General features: G+C 56.2%; 1 protein-coding gene across 2 annotated transcripts in view; it reads left to right on the plus strand.

Annotated features, from left to right (window-relative positions):
- The window catches only part of LOC100078383 (asparagine synthetase [glutamine-hydrolyzing]), a 30,316-nt gene extending 11,405 nt beyond the window's left edge, over positions 1-18,911 (plus strand). The window contains exons 4-12 of one of the 2 annotated variants that reach the window (XM_029071292.1): positions 2,329-2,514; positions 3,704-3,805; positions 5,318-5,445; positions 5,959-6,085; positions 7,889-7,995; positions 9,503-9,603; positions 17,360-17,441; positions 17,890-18,045; positions 18,451-18,911. In XM_029071292.1, coding sequence (XP_028927125.1) covers positions 2,329-2,514; positions 3,704-3,805; positions 5,318-5,445; positions 5,959-6,085; positions 7,889-7,995; positions 9,503-9,603; positions 17,360-17,441; positions 17,890-18,045; positions 18,451-18,660 — 1,199 coding nt within the window. In that variant the 3' untranslated portion in view covers positions 18,661-18,911. The remainder of the gene's footprint in view (positions 1-2,328; positions 2,515-3,703; positions 3,806-5,317; positions 5,446-5,958; positions 6,086-7,888; positions 7,996-9,502; positions 9,604-17,359; positions 17,442-17,889; positions 18,046-18,450) is intronic. The other variant, XM_039912941.1, reaches the window with a different exon arrangement.
- Positions 18,912-22,076: the final 3,165 nt, after the last annotated feature.

Below are 22,076 nucleotides of genomic sequence, written 5' to 3' on the forward strand. Positions count from 1 at the left end.
GCCGAGGGTCCTAATCTCGGCTCCGCCGCTCGGCCGCTGTGTGACCGCGGGCAAGGCGCTTCACTTCTCTGGGCCTCAGATGCCTCGTCTGGAGAATGGGGAGAGTAAGACTGTGAGCCCCGTGTGGGACAAGCGACGGCGTCCAACCTGATGACCTCGTATCCACCCCAGCGCTTCGAACGGTGCTTGGCATGTAGCGAGCGCTTAACAAATCCCAACATTATTATTATTAAGTGTAGTGACTTGCTCTGACTCCCAGGCCCGGGCTCTCTCCACCACACGGGGCCGCTCCCCGGCCCCGTATCTACTCCAGCGCTTAGTACAGTGCTCGGTACATAGTAGACGCTGAACGGACCCCACGCTTCTTATTGTTATGACTGTGGGGGGGGCGGGGCCTCTCCCGCTCTCAGTTGACCAGTTGTGTGGGTGGTGGGGGAGGGTAGGTGGCCTGAGGCCCTGGGGTGGGGCGAGAAGCAGCGCGGCCTGATGGATGGAGCACAGGCCTGGGACTCTCAGCCCGGCTCCTCCCCTTGGCCACCAACTTCTCGGGTCTCTCATCCGGAAAATGGGAGATTCAATACCTATTTCTCATTCTGAGCTTAGTAGAGTGCTTTGCTCACAGTAAGCGCTCAATACGTGTGACCGACCGGATGAATGAATGCTGTTTGGACTGTGAGTCCAGTCTGGGACATTATTTTCTCTGTCCTTCTCTCCTCTTTCTCTCTCCCCCTTCTCTCTCTCTCTGTCACTTCTCTCTTTCCTCTCTCTTCTCTCCTCTTCCTCTGTCTCCTCCCATCTCTCTCCTCTCACCTCTCTCCTCTCTGTCGGTCTCTTCTCTCTTTCCTCTCTCTTCTCTCTCCTCTCTCTCTCTCTCTCTCTCTCCTTTCTTTCCTCTCTCTTCTCTCTCACCTCTCTCCTTCTCTCTGTCTCTTCTCTCTTTCCTCTCTCTCCTCTCTCTCTCTCTCCGCTCTCTCGCCTCTCTTTCCTCTCGCCTCTCTCCTTCTCTACCTCTGTCTCTTCTCTCTTTCCTCTCTCTTCTCTCCTTTTCCTCTCCTCCCATCTCTCGCCTCTCTTTCCTCTCGCCTCTCTCCTTCTCTATCTCTGTCTCTTCTCTCTTTCCTCTCCTCTCTCCTCTTCCTCTCTCTATCTCTTCTCTCTCCACTCTTTCCTCTCTCCTCACTTCTTTCTCCTCCTCTCTGTCTCTTTCCTCTCTCCTCTCTCCCTTCCCTTTCTCTCTCTCCTCTTTTCTTTCTCACCTTTCTGTCCTTCTGGCTATCTCTTCTCTTTTCTCTCTCGTCTCTCTCTTCTCTCTCTCACCTCTCTCTCCTTCTCTCTATCTCTGCCTCTTCTCTCTCTCCTCCTCCTCTCTCCTCTTTCTCCTCTCTCATTCTCACTCACTCTCCTTCTCACTCTCTCTCCCCCTCCATTAAGTGCTCACTCTCCGCCAGGCACTGTCCCCAGCACCGGGGTAGCTACGAGCTAATCAGGTTGGACCCAGTCCCTGTCCCACATGGGGTTTCACGCTCTTAATCCCCATTTTACAGATGAGGGAAGTGAGGCCCAGAGAAGTTCAGTGACTTGCCTGAGGTCACCCAGCAGACGAGCGGCAGAGCCGGGATGAGGCCCCTGCCTCCCAGGCCCGGGCTCTAGCCACGCTGCTTCTCTTGTATCTACCCCAGCACTTAGCACAGTGCTGGCACAGAGGGCTAAAATATACCGCGATTATCATTATAATTATCATCATCATCATCACCCCAGCGCTTAGAACAGTGCTCTGCACATAGCGCTTAACAAATACCAACATTATTATTATTATTATCGTCCACCTACCTTGCGTTAGCTCTGCGCTTTCTTCTCCGGTCCAAATCATTCATCATCCAACTTGTCCAGGAAGCGTCCCGTGCCCTGCCGGGTCACTGGAGGCTGGCAGTGGTCGGGGGGTGGTCTAGACTGGCAGCTCCTTGCGGGCGGGGAATGTGTCCGTTTATTGTTCTCTACTCGCCCAAGCGCTTAGTACAGTGCTCTGCACGCCACCAGCGCTTAGTAGATACGACCGGCTGTGTCCGGGAGTCCATTTCCCGGGACAGCTCGGACGTTCCCGCCAGCCCTTTGGACCGTGAGCTTGTCGTGGGCGGGGATCGTCGCGCCTTATCACCGTATCATACTTGCCCAAGCGCGTAGTACAGTGCTCGGCGCCCGGTAAGCGCTCAGTAGATACCATCGCATGAATGGAGGAGTGAATGGGAGCGAGGGGAAAGGGAGGAGGGGAGGGAGGGGGGTGTCCGACGTTGTGACAGACGGCCTTGGCGGCTCCGATGGCCCCCGCAGGTCTGCTGGATCTGAAGCACTCCATGGCGGAGCCCCCCAGGGTGGACCCCTTCCCCCCTGGACACTACGAGGTGCTCGACCTGAAGCCCAGCGGAAAGGTGGTCACCGTGGAAACCGTCAAATACCACAGCTCCCGGCACCAGCCCCTCCACACCCGCTACGGCGCCGGGGACCCTCTGTCCTCAGGTACTCTCGCCAGGTCACGGGTTCCAATCCCGGCCCCGCCACTTGCCCGCTGTGGGATCTTGGGCCGGTCCCTTCACTTCTCTGGGCCTCGGTGACCTCATGTGGAAAATGGGGGTGAAGACTGAGCCCCGCGGGGGACGACCTGATGACCTTGAATCCATCCCACGTAGTAAGCGCTTAACAATATCATCGTCATTACTCCCGGCGCTTAGAACGGTGCTCGGCACATAGTAAGCGCTTAACCAATCCCGTCGTCATTATTATTATTGTTATCCACCCCTCTGGGCCTCAGCGACCTCATCTGTAAAATGGGGATGAAGACTGTGAGCCTCACGTGGGACAACCTGATTCCCCTGTATCTACCCCAGCGCCTAGACCAGCGCTTGGCACATAGTAAGCACTTAATACCACCGTTATTATTATTATTCTTCGATCGTATTTATTGAGCGCTCACCGCGTGCAGAGCACTGTACCGAGCACTTGGAAAGTACAGTTTGGCAACAAATGGAGACCGTCCCTGCCCGCAACAGGCTCACGGTCTAGAAGCGGGGAGACAGGCATCGAAACAAGTAAACGGGTATCATTAGCATCAGTAGAAATAAATAGAATTACAGCTATATACATAGCATTAATATAAATAAATAGAATTAAAAGTATGTACATTTATACACGATCGTGTCTGCTGACTCAGTCGTTCTCTCCCAAGAGCTCAGTACAGTCCTCTGCACCCAGTAGACCGGAAGCTTCTTTGGTAGGGATCGCGTCTGTTGCTTCTATTTTTCTCTCCCAAGCGCTCAGTACAGCGCTCTGCACACAGACTGGAAGATCTTCGAGGATAGGGATCGTGTCTGCTAATTCTGTTGTACTCTCCCGGGCGCTCGTTACACTGCTCTTCCCATATTAGAGCTTCTCGAGGGCAGAGATAGCGCCTCCTAACTCTCGTACTCTCCCGAGCGCTCGGTACGCTGCTCTGCCCACAGTAGACTGGAAGCTCCTTGAGGGTGGGGGTCGTGTCGGCTCACCGTCGTACCCTCCCCGGCGCTCAGCACGCTGCTCTGCACTCAGTGGACCGGGAGCTCCTTGAGAGTGGGGATGGCGTCTGCTTACTGTCGTACTCTCCCCGGCGCTCAGTACAGTGCTGGGTTCGTAGGGGCCTCCCATTCGATCCCATCCGTCGGTCGGTTCTCAGGGTTCGAACCGGAAACGGTGAAGGGCAACATCCGGCTGCTGTTCGAGAATGCCGTTCGGAAGCGCCTGATGACCGAGCGGAGGATCGGCTGCCTCTTGTCAGGTGAGGGCCCCGACTCCAGATATCTTCCTTTGCGGAATTCAGTAGTATTTATTGAGCGCTTACTAGGTGCAGAGCACTGTACTAAGCGCTTGGAATGGACAAATCGGTAACAGATAGAGACGGTCCCCGCCCTTTGCCCCCTCCCCAGCGGGGACGGGGACCGTCCCCCCCCCCCCCCCGTCCCCCGGCAGAGCCGGGGAGCCTCCCCGACCTCGCTCATTCCGGCCTCCGTCGGGGCCGAGGAGATCCAGGATGGTGGCTTTCGGGCCCGTCGGCCCTGGAAGCCCATCCCGGGCTTCGCCTTCCCGAAATCCCCGCTCCCTTCCCGGAAGGGGTCTGGAAGCCGTGGTCCTCTCTCCTCACCTTCTGCCGACGTCCGTTCTCCTCTCACATCCCTCCCGGCAGCTGTTTGGGTAGCCTCTTGTCGTCCACTCTTCACGCATCCCGCCCGGCGGCTGGCATCCTGCCGGCATCCATTCCTCCGTCGTGTCCTTCCCGACAGCGGCTTGGTTATCCCGCTTTTTTCATTCAATAGTATTTATTGAGCGCCTACTACGTGCAGAGCACTGGACCGAGCGCTTGGAACGGACAAATCGGAAACAGATAGAGACGGTCCCCGCCCTTCGACGGGCTCACGGTCCGATCGGGGGAGACGGACGGACGAGAACGATGGCGATGGATAGAATCGAGGGGATGGACGTCTCATTAAAACGATAGCAGATGAATAGAATCGAGGCGATGGACATCTCGTTAAGATAAATAGGGTGATGAAGATCTATACGGTCGAGCGGACGAGTACGGCGCCGAGGGGATGGGACGGGAGAGGGGGAGGAGCGGAGGGAAAGCGGGGAGAAGAGGGTTTAGCCGCGGAGAGGTGAAGGGGGGGTAGACGGAGCGGAGGGAGAAGGGGAGCTCAGCGTGGGAAGGCCTCTCGGAGGAGGTGAGCTCTAAGTACGGTTTTGAAGAGGGGAAGAGAATGAGTTCGGCGGAGGCGAGGAGGGAGGGCGTTCCGGGAGCGCGGGAGGACGCGGCCCGGGGGTCGACGGCGGGACGGGCGAGGAGGGGGGACGGCGAGGGGGCGGGCGGCGGAGGAGCGGAGCGCGCGGGGGCGGCGGTGGAAAGAGAGAAGGGAGGAGAGGTAGGAGGGGGCGAGGGGATGGACGGCCTCGAGGCCTAGAGTGAGAAGTGTTTCCCATCTCCTCCCACACCCCGTCCGGCAGCTGCTGGGGTATCCCGCCGTTGACCATCCTCCTCCCACACCCCGTCCGGCAGCTGCTTGGGTGTCCCGCCGTTGTCCGTCCACTTCCCACACCCCGTCCGGCAGCTCCTTGGGCGTCCCGCCGTTGTCCGTCCTCCTCTCACGCCCTTCCCAACCGCTGGGCCACCGTGCTTGGCCCCTTGGATCCAGGAGCCAACTTGAGCCCGGCTCGACTCCGCTGCCCGCGGCCCGAGGCCCCACGGTTCCCTTTGCATTTCCCCCGGGGCTGACGGGGCCCCGCCTCTTTCCGGCAGGAGGCTTGGACTCGAGCTTGGTGGCCGCCGTTCTGCTGAAACAGATCAAGGAGCGGAAATTACCGTATCCCTTGCAGACGTTTGCCATCGGCATGGAAGACAGTCCCGACCTGCTGGCAGCCCGGAAGGTCAGTCGGGGTTCCGCCTCTGGTCCTGCCGGGTGACCCCCGTGGCCTCCGACCTCCCGTGGGCCCGTGGGGGGGGGGGGGGGGCGACCCCGGGGTTCGGGGTCTTCGGCTCCGGCCCGGTCGATCGTGCCCGGGCGTCGGAAGGACCTGGGTTCCGATCCCGCCTCCGCCGCTTGTCCGCTGGGCGACCTTGGGCCAGTCACTTCACTTCTCTTGGGCCTCAGTTCCCTCGTCGGTTCATTCGGTCGTATTTATTGAGCGCTTACTATGTGCAGAGCGCTGTACTGAGCGCTTGGAATATAGGCTTGGGACCCCGAGCCCCAGGTGGGACAGGGACTGCGTCCGCCCCGATTTGCTTGTATCCGCCCTCCTCCCCCCCCCCCGGCACTCAGTACGGTCCCTGGCTCATAGTATTTATTAACCTTATTCCTCGAGCGCTAACTGCGTGCAAAGCGCCATACTAAGCGCCTAATAGATAGCATAATGATTATTATTCTCCTCCCCCCTCCCCAGGTGGCGTCTCATATCGGGAGCGAGCACCACGAGGTGATATTCGACGCCAAGGAAGGCATCCAAGCCCTGGACGAGGTCATTTTTAGCCTGGAGACGTACGACATCACGACAGTGCGTGCGTCCGTGGGTAAGGACACGGACCGGATAACGGCGGACACGGGCGGATTCGTACGGGAACCGGGGGAGCGGGAGAGAGAGCTCAGCTGCAGTCGGTAGCGAAGCGGCACGGGCCTGGCGGCGACAGCCCGGGCTTGGGAATCGGAGGACGTGGCTTCTGATCCCGGCCTCGCCACCTGTCTCCCGTGTGACTTCCGGCGGGTCGCTTCACTTCTCTGGGCCTCAGTCACCTCATCTGGAAGACGGGGATCAAGACTGAGGTCGCGAGCCCCCGGTTCGAACCGACCGGGACTTTCATTCATTCGGTAGTACTTATTGGGCGCTTACTATGTGCGGAGCACTGGACTGAGCGCTTGGAATGGACGATTCGGCAACAGATCGAGACCGTCCCTGCCCAGTGACGGGGGAGCCGCGGTGACACGTAGTAGAAGTCGAACCGCACCTGTGATGGCCAAGGTTAACGTGGAAAGTTTTTTTGCTGAGTTTTACCGGCGGGCGAGGGAGTGACGCGTACTCACGTCCTCCCTCCTCTCCGCCCGGGGTCCGGTACCGGTCCGCGGGCAAAGGAGCCCCTTCTGCCGACGCTTCGTCTTTCTGTTTCCAATCCACGTGCCGTCGGCGTCCTTCCGGCTTTTATCTACCGGCCTTAGGTGTGGCACCTGGGGCTCCACGTGGCAGTCACGGATCGGTCCAGGCCCGTCCCCGGGTAGATCAGGGAGACAAAATCCCGCCTCCCTCCACCCCCCACGGGCCCACACTCACCTGTCTCAGGTAGAGCCCGTCAGCGCCTTCACCTGTCTCTTCCTTTTTGTTGTTCGCGGGATCACAGACGGTCATTAAGAAAGGCAGCTTGTTAATGATAATAATAATGTTGGTATTTGTGAAGCGCTTACTATGTGCCGAGCACTGTTCTAAGCGCCGGGGGAGGTACAGGGTCATCAGGTGGTCCCACGTAGGGCTCACAGTTTTAATCCCCATTTGACAGATGAGGGAAGTGAGGCACAGAGAAGCGAAGTGACTTGCCCACAGTCACACAGCTGACGAGTGGCTTACTGTGTGCCGAGCACTGTTCTAAGCACTGGGGGAGATACGGGGTAATGAGGTGAGGTCGTCCCACTTGAGCCTCGCAGTCTTCATCCCCATTTTACAGATGAGGGAACCGAGGCCCAGAGAAGTGAAGTGGCCTGCCCAAAGTCGCACAGCTGACAGGTGGCGGAGCCGGGATTCGAACCCATGACCTCTGACTCCCAAGCCCGGGCTCTTTCCGCCGAGCCACGCTGCTTCTCTAGCTTGTCCCCCGTGGGACAACCTGATTACCTCGTATCCACCCCAGCGCTTCGAAGAGTGCTTGGCACATAGTGCTCAACGAATATTATCATCATGTTAGCGACGGGGCTTTTGGAAAGGTGAAAAATCAGTCCGTCCTATTTGTCGAGCATTTACTGTGTGCAGAACACTACACTAACCGCTTGGGAAACTACGGTACATTCAGGCCTATTTATCGAGCGCTCACTGTGTGCAGAACACTGCCCTAAGCGCTTGGGAAACTACGGTACACTCATTCGGTCCTATTGAGCGCTCACTGTGTGCAGAACACTGCCCTAAGCCCTTGGGAAACTACGGTACATTCATTCGGTCCTATTTATTGAGCGCTTAGCGTGTGCCGAGCATGGGAAAGTCCGATAGAAAAGTAGCCGGCGAGCCGGCCGTGGGCAGGGAGGGCGTCCGTTTCTTGTGGAATCGTCCTCTCCCAAGCGCTTAGCCCAGTGAGCGCTCAATAAATAGGGGGCCGGGCCGGTCTCTCCGCCCCCAGGCATGTACCTGGTGTCGCAGTACATCCGGAAGAACACGGACAGCGTGGTGATCTTCTCCGGCGAGGGCTCCGACGAACTCACGCAAGGCTACATCTACTTCCACAAGGTGAGGTCACGGCGGCGCGGCCGAGTGGACGGAGCCCGGGCCCGGGAGTCGGAGGACCTGGGTTCCAATCGCGTCCAACCCGATCTGCTTCTAGAATGGTAATAACGATGGCGGGTGTTGAGCGCTTACTACGGGCGAAGCACTGTTCTAAGCGCTGGGCGGGGATACAGGGTGATGAGGTCGTCCCACGTGGGGCTCACCGTCTTCATCTCCATTTTACAGATGAGGTCACTGAGGCCCAGCGAAGTGAAGCGACTTACCCAAAGTCACTCGGCTGACAGGCGGCGGAGCCGGGATTAGAATCCGTGACCGCTGACTCCCAAGCTGCTTCTCTGCCCCGGCGCTTAGTACGGTGCCTATCAAATACCACAATTATTCATTAGTATTATTTATCGAGCACCTTCTGGATGAAAAGCAGAGCGTGGGAGTTGGCAATCCCGATCCCTGCCCTCGAAGGACTTGCAGTCTCCCGTGTGCGGGATGATTATTTATTCACGTTAATGTCCAGCTCCTCGCTCTGGACTGGAAGCTCTTTGAGGGCAGGGAACGTGTCTACCGACCCTGCTCTCCCGAGCGCTTAGTACAGTGCTCCGCACAGAGTAAGCGTTCAGTAAGTACCTTTGCGGATGAGAGCAGTGAACTAAAGGCTTGGGAGAGGTAGTAGGTAATAGATAAGTTCTGTGGTCCTTGCCAGAGCACTGTACTGAGCGCTTGAGCGCGATTGTAGACACAATTCCTACCCTCCTGTGTGCGGAGCATTCATTCAGTCCTATTTATTGAGCGCTTACTGTGTGCAGAGCACTGTACTAAGCGCCTGGGAAAGTACAGTACAGCAATAAAGAGATAAACAGAGAAGCAGCGTGGCTCAGTGGAAAGAGCCCGGGCTCGGGAGTCCGAGGTCATGGGTTCGAATCCCGGCTCTGCCTCTCGTCAGCTGGGTGACCGTGGGCAAGTCACTTCACTTCTCTGGGCCTCAGTGACCTCATCTGTAAAATGGGGATTAACTGTGAGCCTCACGGGGGACAACCTGACGACCCTGTGTCTCCCCCAGCGCTTAGAACACTGCCCTGCGCATAGTAAGCGCTTAACGAATACCAACATTATTATTATTATTATTATTATTAAAGAGAGAATATCCCTGCCCTCAACACGCTCACAGTCTGGGGTTGGGGGTGAGGGACGTCGGTACAAGTGAACAGCCATCGGTAAATTAAATGAAATGAAGATACGGAGATAAATGCTGTGAGGTGGGGAGAGCAAAGGGAGCGAGTCGGGGGGATGGGAGTGGGAGAGCACTGTACCGAGTACTTGGGAGAGCACGATACGAGCTACGCGCCCCGCCCGCTAGAAGCTTCCAGTCTGTTTTTTCTCGGTAAGCCGTTCAGAGGGGATCTGGGGTACGGCTCCTTCCCCGTCGGATCTCCGGCGGGAGGGTGGGCCCCGGTGGCCCGGGTAACGGCCGGGGGCTGGGACGGGGGTCCCAGCCCGGCCATCCTGGTTCCCTCAGGCCCCCTCGGCGGAGGCGGCGGCGGAAGAGAGCGAGCGCCTGCTGAAGGAGCTCTACCTGTTCGACGTGCTCCGGGCCGACCGCACCACCGCCGCTCACGGGTAATGTCCGACGCCCCCCCGCCTTCCCCCGGCCCCCCCCAGGCCCCCCGAGACCCCCCGAGACCCCACCCTCTCCCACCGCTGGCACCTTCCTGCCCGGCAGCCCCCCTTTGCCCCAGAAAATACGCCGGCTTCTCTTCCTCCTCCTCCTCTTTTCCCTTCTCACGCTGTCTAGTTAGGAGTCTAGTGCCCGGCACATAGTAAGTGCTGAACAAATGCTATTATAATTCTCCTTCCTCTTCCTCCTCTTTTTCCTTCTTCCACCTCTGCCTCCTTTTTTTTCTGTGGTACTTGTTAAGCACTTACTTTATACCAGACACCGTTCTAAGCACCGGGTTAGATACAAGTTAACCAGGTTGGACACGGTCCCCGCCCCACTCGGTGCTCGGACTCTTGGTCCCCGTTTTCCAGGTGTGGAAATCGAGGCCCGGTGAAGTGATCTGCCCTGCCCGAGGTCACACCCCGGACAAACGGTGGAGCCGGGACGAGAACCCGGGTCTTTCTGACGCCCGGGCTCTATCAACTAGGCCACACCTCTTCCTCCTCCTCCTCCTCCTCCTCCCTCCCGCCCCACGAGGCAAGGATCATTTGATGAGAACAGAAAACCGAGATCCAGAGAAGAAGCAGCTTGGCATAGTGGCTTGGGAGTCAGAGGTCATGGGTTCCAATCCCGGCTCCGCCACCTGTCTGCTGTGTGACTTTGGGTGAGCCACTTTACCTCTCTGTGCCTCAGTGCCCTCATCTGTAAAATGGAGATGAAGACGTTGAGCCCCACGTGGGACGACCTGCTGACTTTGCATCTCCCCCAGCCCTTAGAACGGTGCTTGGCATCATTATTATTATTATTATCGCTATCATTATTAAGCGACCTCCCCCGAAGCCCCGCAGCGGGCCGGGGCGGAGCCGGGCCCGGAACCCTGGCGTCCTGACCTCCGGCTCCGAGCTCGCCATCTTGCCCAGGTCAGCCTGCATTAGTTTCCTCAAATCCTGTTTGGAAAAGTCTCCCTGAGCTCCTCGGGCCTGAGGGAACGAAGCCTCGGGACCACCCAAGACCCCCAGACCCACGAGACCCTTTCCCGTCGAGGAGAGACAGGGTGGGGCAGTGGCAGGAGCCCGGGTCTGGGAGTCGGAGCCCCTGGATTTTCGGTCCAGCTCCGCCCCGGCCCTCAGTCAGTCAACTGTATTTATTGAGCGCTTACTGTGTGCAGAGCACCATACTGAGCGCTTGGGAGACTACAGTATAACCAACCACTCATTCAGCCATATTTGAATGCTTGCGGTGGGCAGAGCACTGTACTCAGCGCTCGGGAGACTACGATGTGGCACAGTGAATAGAGCACGGGCCCAGGAGTCAGAAGGTCATGAGTTCTAATCCTGGCTCCGCCATTTGGTTGCTGGGTGAACTTGGGCAAGCCACTTCTCTAGGCCTCGGTGACCTCATCTGGAAAATGGGGATTGAGACCGAGCCCCATGTGAGACCGGGTTTGTGTCCAACCCTCTATGTTTGTATCCATTCCAGCGGTTAGTACGGTGCCTGGCGCATAGTAAGCGCTTTACAGATCCTGACACAGTCCCTTCCCACAAGGAGCTTACAGTCTAGAGAGGGAGACAGACTTGAATAGAAATAGATCTGGGACCTAAAAACTCCGGGCCTCAGTTTCTTCTTCTGTAAAAGGGGGTGAACACTACCGGCCTCTCCCTTCCTTGCAGGGATATAATGAGGATGAATGAGAGAAGCGATGAAAAAGTGAGGTATAAAATTCCCGGTGTTGTTATCGGTGCAAGTAGAATAATGGTGTTTATTAAGCACCTACTATACGCGAAGGCCTGTACTAAGTGCCGGAAGGGAATACGCATGTGGGAGTTGTAAAGGGACATGGCGGGATGGATAGAGCAAGGGTTCGGGGGTCAGAAGGTCACGGGTTCTAATCCCACCTCTGCCTCTTATCTGCTGTGTGACCTTGGGCAAGTCACTTCTCTGGGCCTCAGTTACCGCATCAAGGGGATCGAGACCGAGCCCCATGTGGGACAGGGATTGGGTCCAACCCAAAATGTTCGTATCCACTCCAGAGCTTAGTTCAGCGCCTGGTACACAGTAAGCCCTTAACAAATACCATAATTATTATTATTATCATCATCCCTGATTCTTGTGTCCAAACCCAGGGCGCTGCAGGAGGCAGCGGGTAAGAACTGGGGCAGGGTGGGGATTAGGGAAAATAAGCAGATGGCAGTAAAAGATCCCAATAATGGCTGAGCAAAGGTCAGGGGAATTCCTCGTTAATGACCAACTGAGCTGTTGGGGTGGAGGCAACTTGTTCCCATCCAGGGGGGCCCGAGATGATCTCAGCTCTCCGGGCCGGAGAGCGTTAGGCTCAGGGCGGGCAGGATCCAACTCTGGGGTCCGTCGAGTCGGACGGTTGTCCGACCCCGACCGGCACGGCTCCCGGCTGAGGGGCACCCGCCGCGGGAAACCCGTCTTCCCCGGGGACTGGGGGGAATCCGTTCCCATGTCCCGAGGGGCCCGGATGGGGCCGTGGACAAATGTCCGTGCTGGCTCCCTGGGGGAGAGGAGAAGGTGAGGGGGAGAGAAAGGAGAGGGTCGGGGAGAGAGAAAGAGGGAGATCGAAGAGGAAAAGGAGAAGGTCAGGAAGGGAGAGAAAGAGGGAGGTCAAAGAGGGAAAGGAGAAGGTCAGGGAGAGAGAGAAAGGGAAGTCGAAGAGGGAAAGGAGAGGGTCAGGAAGGAAGAGAAAGGAGAGGGTCAAGAAGGGAGAGAGGGTCAGGAAGGGAGAGAGGGTCATGGAGGGAGAGAAAGGAGAGAGAAGGGGGCAAAGAGGAAAGGAGAGGGTCAGGAAAGGAAAGAAAGAGGGTCGGCGAGAGAGAAAGAGGAGGGTTAAAGAGAGATAGGAGGGTCACGAAGGGAGAGAAAGAGGATCATGGAGGGAGAGAAAGGAGAGGGCTAGCAAGAGACAAAGGAAGGTCAAAGAGAGAAAGGGCAGAGGGAGGGAGAGAAAGGAGGGGCAAAGAGAGAAAGGGGAGGGAGGGAGAGAAAGGAGAGGGTCAGGAAGGGAGAGGAAGGGTCAGCGAGAGAGGAGGGTCAAAGAGAAAGGGAGGGAGAGAAAGGAGAGGGTCAGGGAGAGAGAGGGGCTCAAAGAGAGAGGAGAGGGTCAGGAAGGGAGAGAAAGGAGAAGGTCAGGGAGAGAAAGAGGAGGGTCAAAGAGAAAGGAGAGGGTCGTGGAAGAGAAAGGAGAGGGTCAGGAAGAGAGAAAGGAGAGAGTCAGGGAGAGAAGAGAGAAAGGAGAGGGACAGGGAGGGAAAGATGTTGTTATTGGTGCGTGTGGTATGGCCGAGTGGGTAGCGGCCGGGCCTGGGAGTCAGAAGGACCTGGGTTCTCATCCCGGCTCCACCATTTGTCTGTCTGGCTCAGTGGCCTGGGGCGAGTCCCTTCGCTTCTGGGCCTCGGGTCCCACAGCTGGAAAATGGGGATTGAGACCGTGAGCACCCCCCGTGGGACGGGGACTCCGTCCAACCCGATTTACTTCTATCCACCCCAGGGTCAGGAAGGGAGAGAAAGGAGAGGGTCAGGAAGGGGCGACAGGAGAGTTGGCCGGCCCGGCCCTAACCGGCAGGCCGGGTGACCAGGAGGACAACCAGTCAGTCAGTCAATCAGTGGAATTTATCGAGCACTTACTCTGTGCAGAGCGCTGTACTAGGTGCTTGGAAGAGTACAGTGCAACTGAGTTAGACACACTCCCTGCCCACGTGAGCCGACAGTCTTGGCGCGAAGGCAGATGTTGATTTATAAAGGAATAATTAATGCTATGCAATTTATGGCTATGTACTGGCACGCCACTGGAGTGCCGTGGCGTTGAGGGTGGGGCAAATATCAAATGCCCAGAGGTCACGAATCCGAGTGCAGAGACGGCTCAGAAGGGAGAGGGCTCAGAAGGGAGAGGGCGTTGGGGAAAAGCGGGCTTACCTGCTTCCTTCAACTGTCTTCAGTCCTCTGGTGGGAATAATAATAATAATTAACATCGGTACTTAAGCTCAAGCACTGTTCTAAATGCTGGGGTAGTTACATGTTAATCAGGTTAAACGCAGTGTCTGTCCCACATCCCCATTTTTTTACAGATGAGGTAACCGAGGCCCAGAGAAGTGAAGTGATTTGCCCAAGGTCACAGAGCAGACAAGTGGTGGATTCGGGATTAGAACCCGTGACCTTCTGACTCGCAGGCCCGGGCTCTACCCACTACACCAGGCTGCTTCTCCATCTAGATTGGGTTCACGGTGTGGCTTGGGAAATTGGAAATTCTGGTTTCAGGCGAAGCCAAGGTCATAGTAATAATTGTATGGGTTAAGTGGGGAGGCGGCGTGGCCTAGTGGATAGAGCCCGGGCCTGGGAGTCAGGAGGACCTGGGTTCTAATCGCGGCTCCGCCACTTGTCTGCTGTGTCAACAGTGCTCGACACGTAGCGCTTAACAGAGATCACAGTTATGATGATGATGACGATGATGAGCTAACTCAGTCCTGGAAAGGGACGGGCCTCGGGTGACTGCCCTCTGTCTCTTAGGTCACCGCTTTCCTTTTGTCCCCTAGGTTGTCACCTACCTTTTTAATTTAATTTTTATGGTATCTGTTTAGCGCTTACTATGCAGATGTAAGGGATAGATTACAAGCAAATCAGGTTGGACACCGTCCGTGTCTCACTCACCGCTCCCAATCTTCATCCCCATTTTACAGAGCAGGTAACTGAGGCGCAGAGAATAATCAAGAGAATGACTGTGGTATTTGTTAAGCGCTTACTGTGTGCCAGGCACTGTACTAAGCGCTGGGGTAGATACAGGTTTAATCAGGCTGGACACAATCCCTATCCTGCGTGCAGGTCACAGTCTTCGTCCCCGTTTTACAGATGAGGGAACTGAGGCCCAGAGAAGTGAGGTTATCCCAGGTCACACAGAGGACAAGGGGCGGAGCCGGGAGTCGAACCCGGGTCCTTCTGACTCCCGGGCCCGGGCTCTATCCGCGCTTCACTCCTTCCCCGTGTTGTAGCAGTGCCAGGGTGGGTGGGATTTTATCCCTCTGTCTTTGGGCTCAGCCTGGGCATCTGCTCTGGCAGCTTCGCCATGGGAGACAGGGACTGTGTCCCACCTGATTATCTAGTAATAATAATAATAACGTTGGTATTTGTTAAGCGCTTACTATGCGCAGAGCACTGTTCGAAGCGCCGGGGTAGATACAGGGTCATCAGGTTGTCCCACGTGAGGCTCACAGTCTTCACCTCCGTTTTCCAGATGAGGTCACTGAGGCCCAGAGAAGTGAAGCGACTCGCCCACGGTCACACAGCTGTCAAGTGGCAGAGCCGGGATTCGAACCCATGACCTCGGACTCCCAAGCCTGAGCTCTTTTGCACCTACCCCAGTGCTTAGAAGAGTGCTCGGCACCTAGTAAACGCTTAACAGATCCCATTATTATTATGGGAAGCAGCGCGGCGCAGTGGTTAGAGCCCAGGCCTGGGAGGCAGAAGGTTATAGCTTCGAATCCCGGCCCCGCCATCTGTCTGCTGTGTGGCCTTGGGCAAGTCACTTCACTTCTCTATGACCTCATCTGGAAAATGGGGATTAACTGTGAGCCTCACGTGGGACAACCCGATGACCCTGTATCTCCCCCAGCGCTTAGAACAGTGCTCGGCTCATAGTAAGCGCGTAACAAATACCAACGTTATTATTATTATTATTCCCTGTGCCTCAGTGACCTCATAATAATGTCGGTATTTGTTAAGCGCTTACTATGTGCAGAGCACTCTTCTAAGCGCTGGGGTAGATACAGGGTAATAATAATGTCGGTATTTGTTACGCGCTTACTACGTGCAGAGCACTGTTCTAAGCGCTGGGGTAGGTACAGGGTCATCGGGTTGTCCCACGTGAGGCTCACAGTTAATCCCCATTTTACAGATGAGGTAACTGAGGCACAGAGAAGTGAAGTGACTTGACCTCATGTGGATAGTGGGGACGGAGACGGTGAGCCCCACGTGGGACGGGGACTGTGTCGGACCCGAGTTGCTTGGATCCGCCCCAGCGCTTAGTACAGTGCCTGGCACAGAGAAAGCGCTTAACAAATAACAAGTAATTTCCAGCACTGGCCAGGGGGTGGCAGCAGAGTGTCAGCTGTGCAGCATTCATTCATTCATTCATTCATTCATTCATTCATTCGTATTTATTGAGCGCTTACTATGTGCAGAGCACTGGACTAAGCCCTTGGAGTGCCCAGTTTGGCACCAGCGGCTCAGCAAGGGGTGGGCAGAGGCCCATCCTCCTCCCTGGCCACTCCATCCGTTCATTCAATTCATATTTAATAATAAGGTTGGTATTTGTTAAGCGCTGACTCTGTGCAGAGCACTGTTCTGAGCGCTGGGGGAGATGGGGAAGCAGCGTGGCTCAGTGGAAAGAGCCCGGGCTTCGGAGTCAGAGGTCATGGGTTCGACTCCCGGCTCTGTCACTCGTCAGCTGTGGGACTGTGGGCGAGTCACTTCACTTCCCTGGGCCTCAGTTCCCTCCTCTGGAAAATGGGGATGAAGACTGTGAGCCTCACGTGGGACAACCTGATGACCCTGTGTCTACCCCAGCGCTTAGAACAGTGCTCTGCACATATTAAGTGCTTAACAAATACCAACGTTATTATTATTATTATACGGGGTAATCAGGTTGTCCCACTTGAGGCTCACAGTTAATCCCCATTTGACAGATGAGGGAACTGAGGCCCGGAGAAGTGAAGTGACTCGCCCACAGTCACCCAGCTGCCAAGTGGCAGAGCCGGGATTCGAACCCATGAACTCTGACTCCCAAGCCCGGGCTCTTTCCACTGAGCCACACTGCTTCTCTGTCGAGCGCTTACTGTGTGCAGAGCACCGTACTAAGCGCTTGCGAGAGGACAGCAGCAGCATGGCGTAGTGGACAGAGCACAGGCCTGGGGGACGAGGTCAGGGGTTCTGATCCCGGCTCCGCCACCCGTCTGCTGTGTGACCTGGGGCGAGTCACTTCGCTTCTCCGGCCCCCAGTGGAAAATGGGGAGTGATGGAAAACGGGGAGTGAAGCTCTGAGCCCCACTTGGGACAGGGACTGTGTCCAGCTCGATTTGCTTATATCCACCCCAGCTCTTAGTACGGTGCCTGGCGTAGCAAATATCATAATTATCATTATTATTGCAATGGAACAATTAAGAGTGAGCCCCACATGGGACCGGGACCGTGTCCAACTCAATTTGCTTGTAACTGCCCTTTCCCTCAGTACAGAAGAAGCGGCGTGGCTCAGTGGAAAGAGCCCGGGCTTTGGAGTCAGAGGTCATGGGTTCAAATCCCGGCTCTGCCCCTTGTCAGCTGTGTGACTGTGGACGAGTCACTTCACTTCTCTGGGCCTCAGTTACCTCATCTGTAAAATGGGAAGACTGTGAGCCCCACGTGGGACAACCTGATTCCCCTGTGTCTACCCCGGTGCTTAGAACAGTGCTCTGCACATAGTAAGCGCTTAACAGATACCAACATTATTATTATTATTACAGTGCCCGGCACAGAGTAAGCACTTAACAAATGCTGTTATTATTGTTCTTATTATTCTTCCCTGACCACAGTGAGCTTTCAGGCTAAGGGGGGGTCCCGGCGGGCCGGGGCGGGGTCCTCCTGTGGGTTGGGGGGGGCCCTGGGGCCTAACCTCTCCCCCCCACGTCCGTCTCCTCCTCCTCCTCCTCCCCCCCGTCACTCCTCAAGGCTGGAGCTGAGAGTGCCGTTCCTTGACCATCGCTTCGCCGCCTACTACCTCTCCCTTCCACCGGAGCTCAGGAGCCCAAAGGTACGGAGCCGGGGGATGCTCATTCGTTCGCTCGGTCGTATTTATTGAGCGCTCACCGTGTGCAGAGCGCGGGACGTCGCGCTTGGGAGAGGGCAGTAGAACAGTAAACGGAAACCTTCCCTGCCCACGATGAGCTGACGGTCTAGAGAGGGAGACAAGGATTAGTGGGAATATGGTGTGGGGCCGGGAGGGGGGCCGAAGAAAGGGGGCGAGTCAGGGCGACGCAGAAGGGAGCGGGAGAAGCGGAAAGGAGGGCGCAGTCGGGGAAGGCCTCTCGGAGGAGATGGGCTTTCGGGAAGGCTTTGAAGGAGGGGGAGAGTCGCCGTCTGTCGGATATGAGGGGGGAGGCCTTGCAGGCCAGAGGCAGGGTGGGGGCGAGGGTCCCTCGAACCCCCAGGTCTGGGGCGCCCCGGGACGCCCCACGCTCACCGCCCTCCTCTGCCCCCAGAATGGAATCGAGAAGCATCTCCTGAGGGAGGCTTTTGAGGACTCGAACCTGCTGCCCAAGGAGATCCTCTGGAGGCCCAAGGAGGCCTTCAGCGACGGCCTCACCTCCGTCAAGAAGTCCTGGTTCAGCATCCTGCAGGACCACATCGAGGACCAGGTACCGCCCGCGCCCCGGCTCACCCGGAACTGGCCCGCCTGACAAGAATAATAATACTAGTACTTGCTAAGTACTTACTTTGCGCCAGGCACTGCACTAAGCACCGGGACGGATACAAGCAGATCGGGTTGGACCCGGTCCATATCCCCCACGGGGCTCGCGGTCTCGATCCCCATTTTACAGAGGAGGAACCTGAGGCCCAGAGAAGGGAAGTGTCTTACGCAAGGTCACGCAGCAGACACGTGGCGGAGCCGGGATGAGAACCCGTGACCTCCCGACTCCCAGGCCCCGGGCTCCGTCCACTCTAGTCCTTGGCGCGTAATAAGCGCGTAACAAATACCACAGTCATCATTACTGTCGTCGTTATTAAGCTCCCCGACCCCGGGGTCTCCGCTTTGGGTGCAGGTCTCCGACTCGCTGCTGGAAGGGGCGGCCAAGAAGTTCCCGTTCAACACTCCCAAGACGAAAGAAGGCTACTACTACCGGCAGATCTTCGAGAAGCACTACCCCGGGCGGGCGGACTGGCTGACCCACTACTGGATGCCCAAGTGGACCGACGCCACCGACCCCTCCGCCCGCACGCTCACCCATTACAAGTCCGACGCCAACCAGTAGCCTTCCGACCCCTCCGCGGGCCCCTCCGGGACCGGGGCGGGTCCTTCCGTCCATCCGTCCTCCCGCCACCCCCGAGGCAGGTCCGTCCGTCCTCCCGCCACTACTGAAGCGGGTCTGTCTCCTCCCCCCCTTCCCGCCCCCGTCCTCCACGGCCCTTTGGGGCGGGTTGACCCCCCGGGGCCTGGAGTCCGAGCCCCCAGATCCCCTGGACCCGAGCTGCAAAAACCAAAATAAAAGCTATTTTGAATGCAGTTCGGAACCTGGCTTTCTTGGAGAAGCAGCGTGGCTCAGTGGAAGGAACCCGGGCTTTGGAGTCAGGTCGTGGGTTCGAATCCCCGCTCCGCCACTTGTCTGCCGTGTGACTTGGGGCAAATCCGCGCCTCAGTGACCTCATCTGTAAAATGGGGATCAAGACTGTGAGCTGGGGCAACCTGATGACCTCGTATCTCCTCCAGTGCTTGGCGTTTAACAGATACCATCATCGTTATTATAATCATAGGTCGCTCGCCCCGAACCGCCGAGGGGCTCGAGGACATTGGGAGGGCAAGTCCTCCGAGGCCCCGGGGACCGAGTTCGGCGCGGGCTCCGGCCGCCGTTCCCCGCGCCGTGGGTGGGACCGTAATAAGAGTTGCGATGGTAGAGCGAGAGATCTTTTCGGTTTCCTGCAGAGGGTAGCAATGAAAAAGTTGTCTTTTCAATCAAGATATTGGGACTGAGCGAGCAAGCGTTTTTGTTTCGGGTCGTTTCCTTGTTTTCTCGGAGCGGGCGCTGGCAACTGGCACACGGGATTGAGTTTTCTGCCTATTTTGACGGAAACTGTTGAGACAAGAAATGTTGGAAAATTCAAGAGGGTTTTGATAAATCTATCCGCAAGGGATCCCGGGTGGCTTATTGGGAGAGGAAATGGGAGATGCAAGGAGACTCAGAACTGGTCTAGAAAAGTTGACAGTTGACAAGCCCTTACCGGGTTACTAGAAGGAAAGGTGAGGGGTGGAGGGTGGGCTTGGCTGGGTTATTGGGTTCATGAGTTCGAATCCCAGCTCTGCCACTTGTCAGCTGTGTGACTGTGGGCAAGTCACTTAACTTCTCTGGGCCTCAGTTCCCTCATCTCTAAAATGGGGATTAAGACTGTGAGCCCCACGTGGGACGACCAGATTCCCCTGTCTACCCCAGTGCTTAGAACAGTGCTCGGCACATAGTAAGCGCTTAACAAATACCAACATTATTACTATTGGGGGGCCGGGGCGTCGGAAGGACCTGTGTTCTAATTAAAAAAACCAGTAGGAGTTCAGTGAGGTGAGTTAGGAAGGGGTGAGCCGGTTGAAGGTCTTAAAGCCGACGGTAATACTTTTCCGTCAGGTTGGACACAGTCCCTGCCCCACGTGGGGCTCACAGTCCTAATCCCCATTTTATAGATGAGGGAACTGAGGCCCAGAGAATAATAATAACTGTGGTATTTCTTAAGCGCTTACTATGTGGCGGGCACTGTATTAAGCGCTGGTGTAGACGCGAGATGATTGGGTCGGACGCTGTCCCTGTCCCTCGTGGGGCTCACCGTCTTTATCCCCTTTTGACCGTTGAGGCAACTCTAGCGCAAAGAAGTGAAGTGACTTGCTCAGGGTCACACAGCAGACGCGTGGCGGAGTCGGGCTTAGGTCCTTTGACGCCCAGGCTCTTTCCACTAAATAAATAAATGGTGGTATTTGTTAAGCGCTTGCTACGTGCAAAGCACTGTTCTAAGCGCTGGGGGATACAAGGCGATCAGGTTGTCCCACGTGGGGCTCACAGTTTTAATCCTCATTTTACAGAAGTAGTAACTGAGGCACAGAGAAGTGAAGTGACTTGCCCAAAGTCACACAGCTGACAAGCGGCAGAGCTGGGATTAATAATAATAATAATAATAATAATAATGTTGGTATTTGTTAAGCGCTTACTATGTGCAGAGCACTGTTCTAAGCGCTGGGGTAGACACGGGAATCAGGTCGTCCCACGTGGGGCTCACCGTCTTCATCCCCATTTTACAGATGAGGTAACTGAGGCACAGAGAAGTGAAGTGACTTGCCCCAAGTCACACAGCCGGCAAGCGGCAAAGCCGGGATTAGAGCCCATGACCTCTGACTCCCGAGCCCGGGCTCTTTCCACCGAGCCACGCTGCTTCCCAGATGCATCTCTGCAGAAGTGCATTCTCCCCCGAACACGTCTCCCCACAACCAACCCGTCAACTTGGGCTATCTATTGAGCACCTACTGAGAGCTGGCCGCCCTACTCAACACTTGGGAGAGTACACACGGCAGACACCTAGTCTTGGACTGTGAGCCCCATGTGGGACGGGGACTGTGTCCAACCTGATTAACTTGTATCTTCTCCAGCGCTTAATAATAATAATAATAATAATGGTGTTTAAGTGCCTACTGTGTGCCAGGCACTGAACCGAGCACAGTGCTTGACACATAGTAAGTGCTTAACGAATACCGTAGGAAGGAGGAGCAATCGGGCCTAGTGGATAGAGTCCAGGTCCGGGAGTCAGAGGATCTGTTTTCTAGGCCTGGTTCCGTCACTTGTCTGCTGCAGGACCTTGGGTAAGTCATTTTACTTCTCTGGGACTTAGTTACCTCATCATCTATACAATGTGGATTATGATCCCCCTGTGGGACAGGGACTGTGTCCAACTTGATTACCTTGTACCTACCCCAGCGCTTAGAACAGTGTCTGGCCCATAGTAAGCACCCGGCCTAGTGGGGAGCCCGGGCCCGGGAGTCCGAAGGTCATGGTTCTAAGCCCGACTCTGCCATCTGTCTGTTGTATGGCGTGGGGCAAATCACTTCACTACTCTGTGCCTCGGTTACCTCATCTAGAAAATGGGGATTAAGATTGTGAGCCCCATGTGAGGTACGGACTGTGTCCGACCCGATTACCTGGTCATGGGTTCTAATCCGGGCTCTGCCCCTTGTCTGCTGTGTGACCTCGGGCAAGTCACTTCACTTCCCTGGGCCTCAGTTACCTCATCTGTAAAATGGGGATAAGAGTGTAAGTCCCCTGTGGGACAAGGGACCGTGTCCAACCTGATTGGGTTGAATCTACCCTGGCGCTTTGAACAGTGCTTCACACATAGGAAGCGCTTAACAAATACCATCAATATTCTTATTACCTTGTATCTACTCCAGCGCTTAGAACAGTGCCTGGCATATAGTAAACGCTTAATAAAATACCGTAAAAAAAGAAGATAGTCCATACTGGTGATGAGGGAGGAGGAGGAGGAAGAAGAGAAGGAGGAGGAGGAAGAAGAGGAGGAAGAGGAGGAGGAGGAGGAAGGAGAGGAGGAGGAGGAGGAGGAAGAAAAGGAGGGAAAGGAAGTGGAGGAGGAGGAAGAAAAAGAGGGGAAGGACGTGGAAGAGGAGGAGGAGGAGGTCTGGTGA

The sequence above is a fragment of the Ornithorhynchus anatinus genome, chromosome 8 (genome assembly GCF_004115215.2).
Source record: "Ornithorhynchus anatinus isolate Pmale09 chromosome 8, mOrnAna1.pri.v4, whole genome shotgun sequence".
Lineage (NCBI taxonomy): Eukaryota > Metazoa > Chordata > Mammalia > Monotremata > Ornithorhynchidae > Ornithorhynchus > Ornithorhynchus anatinus.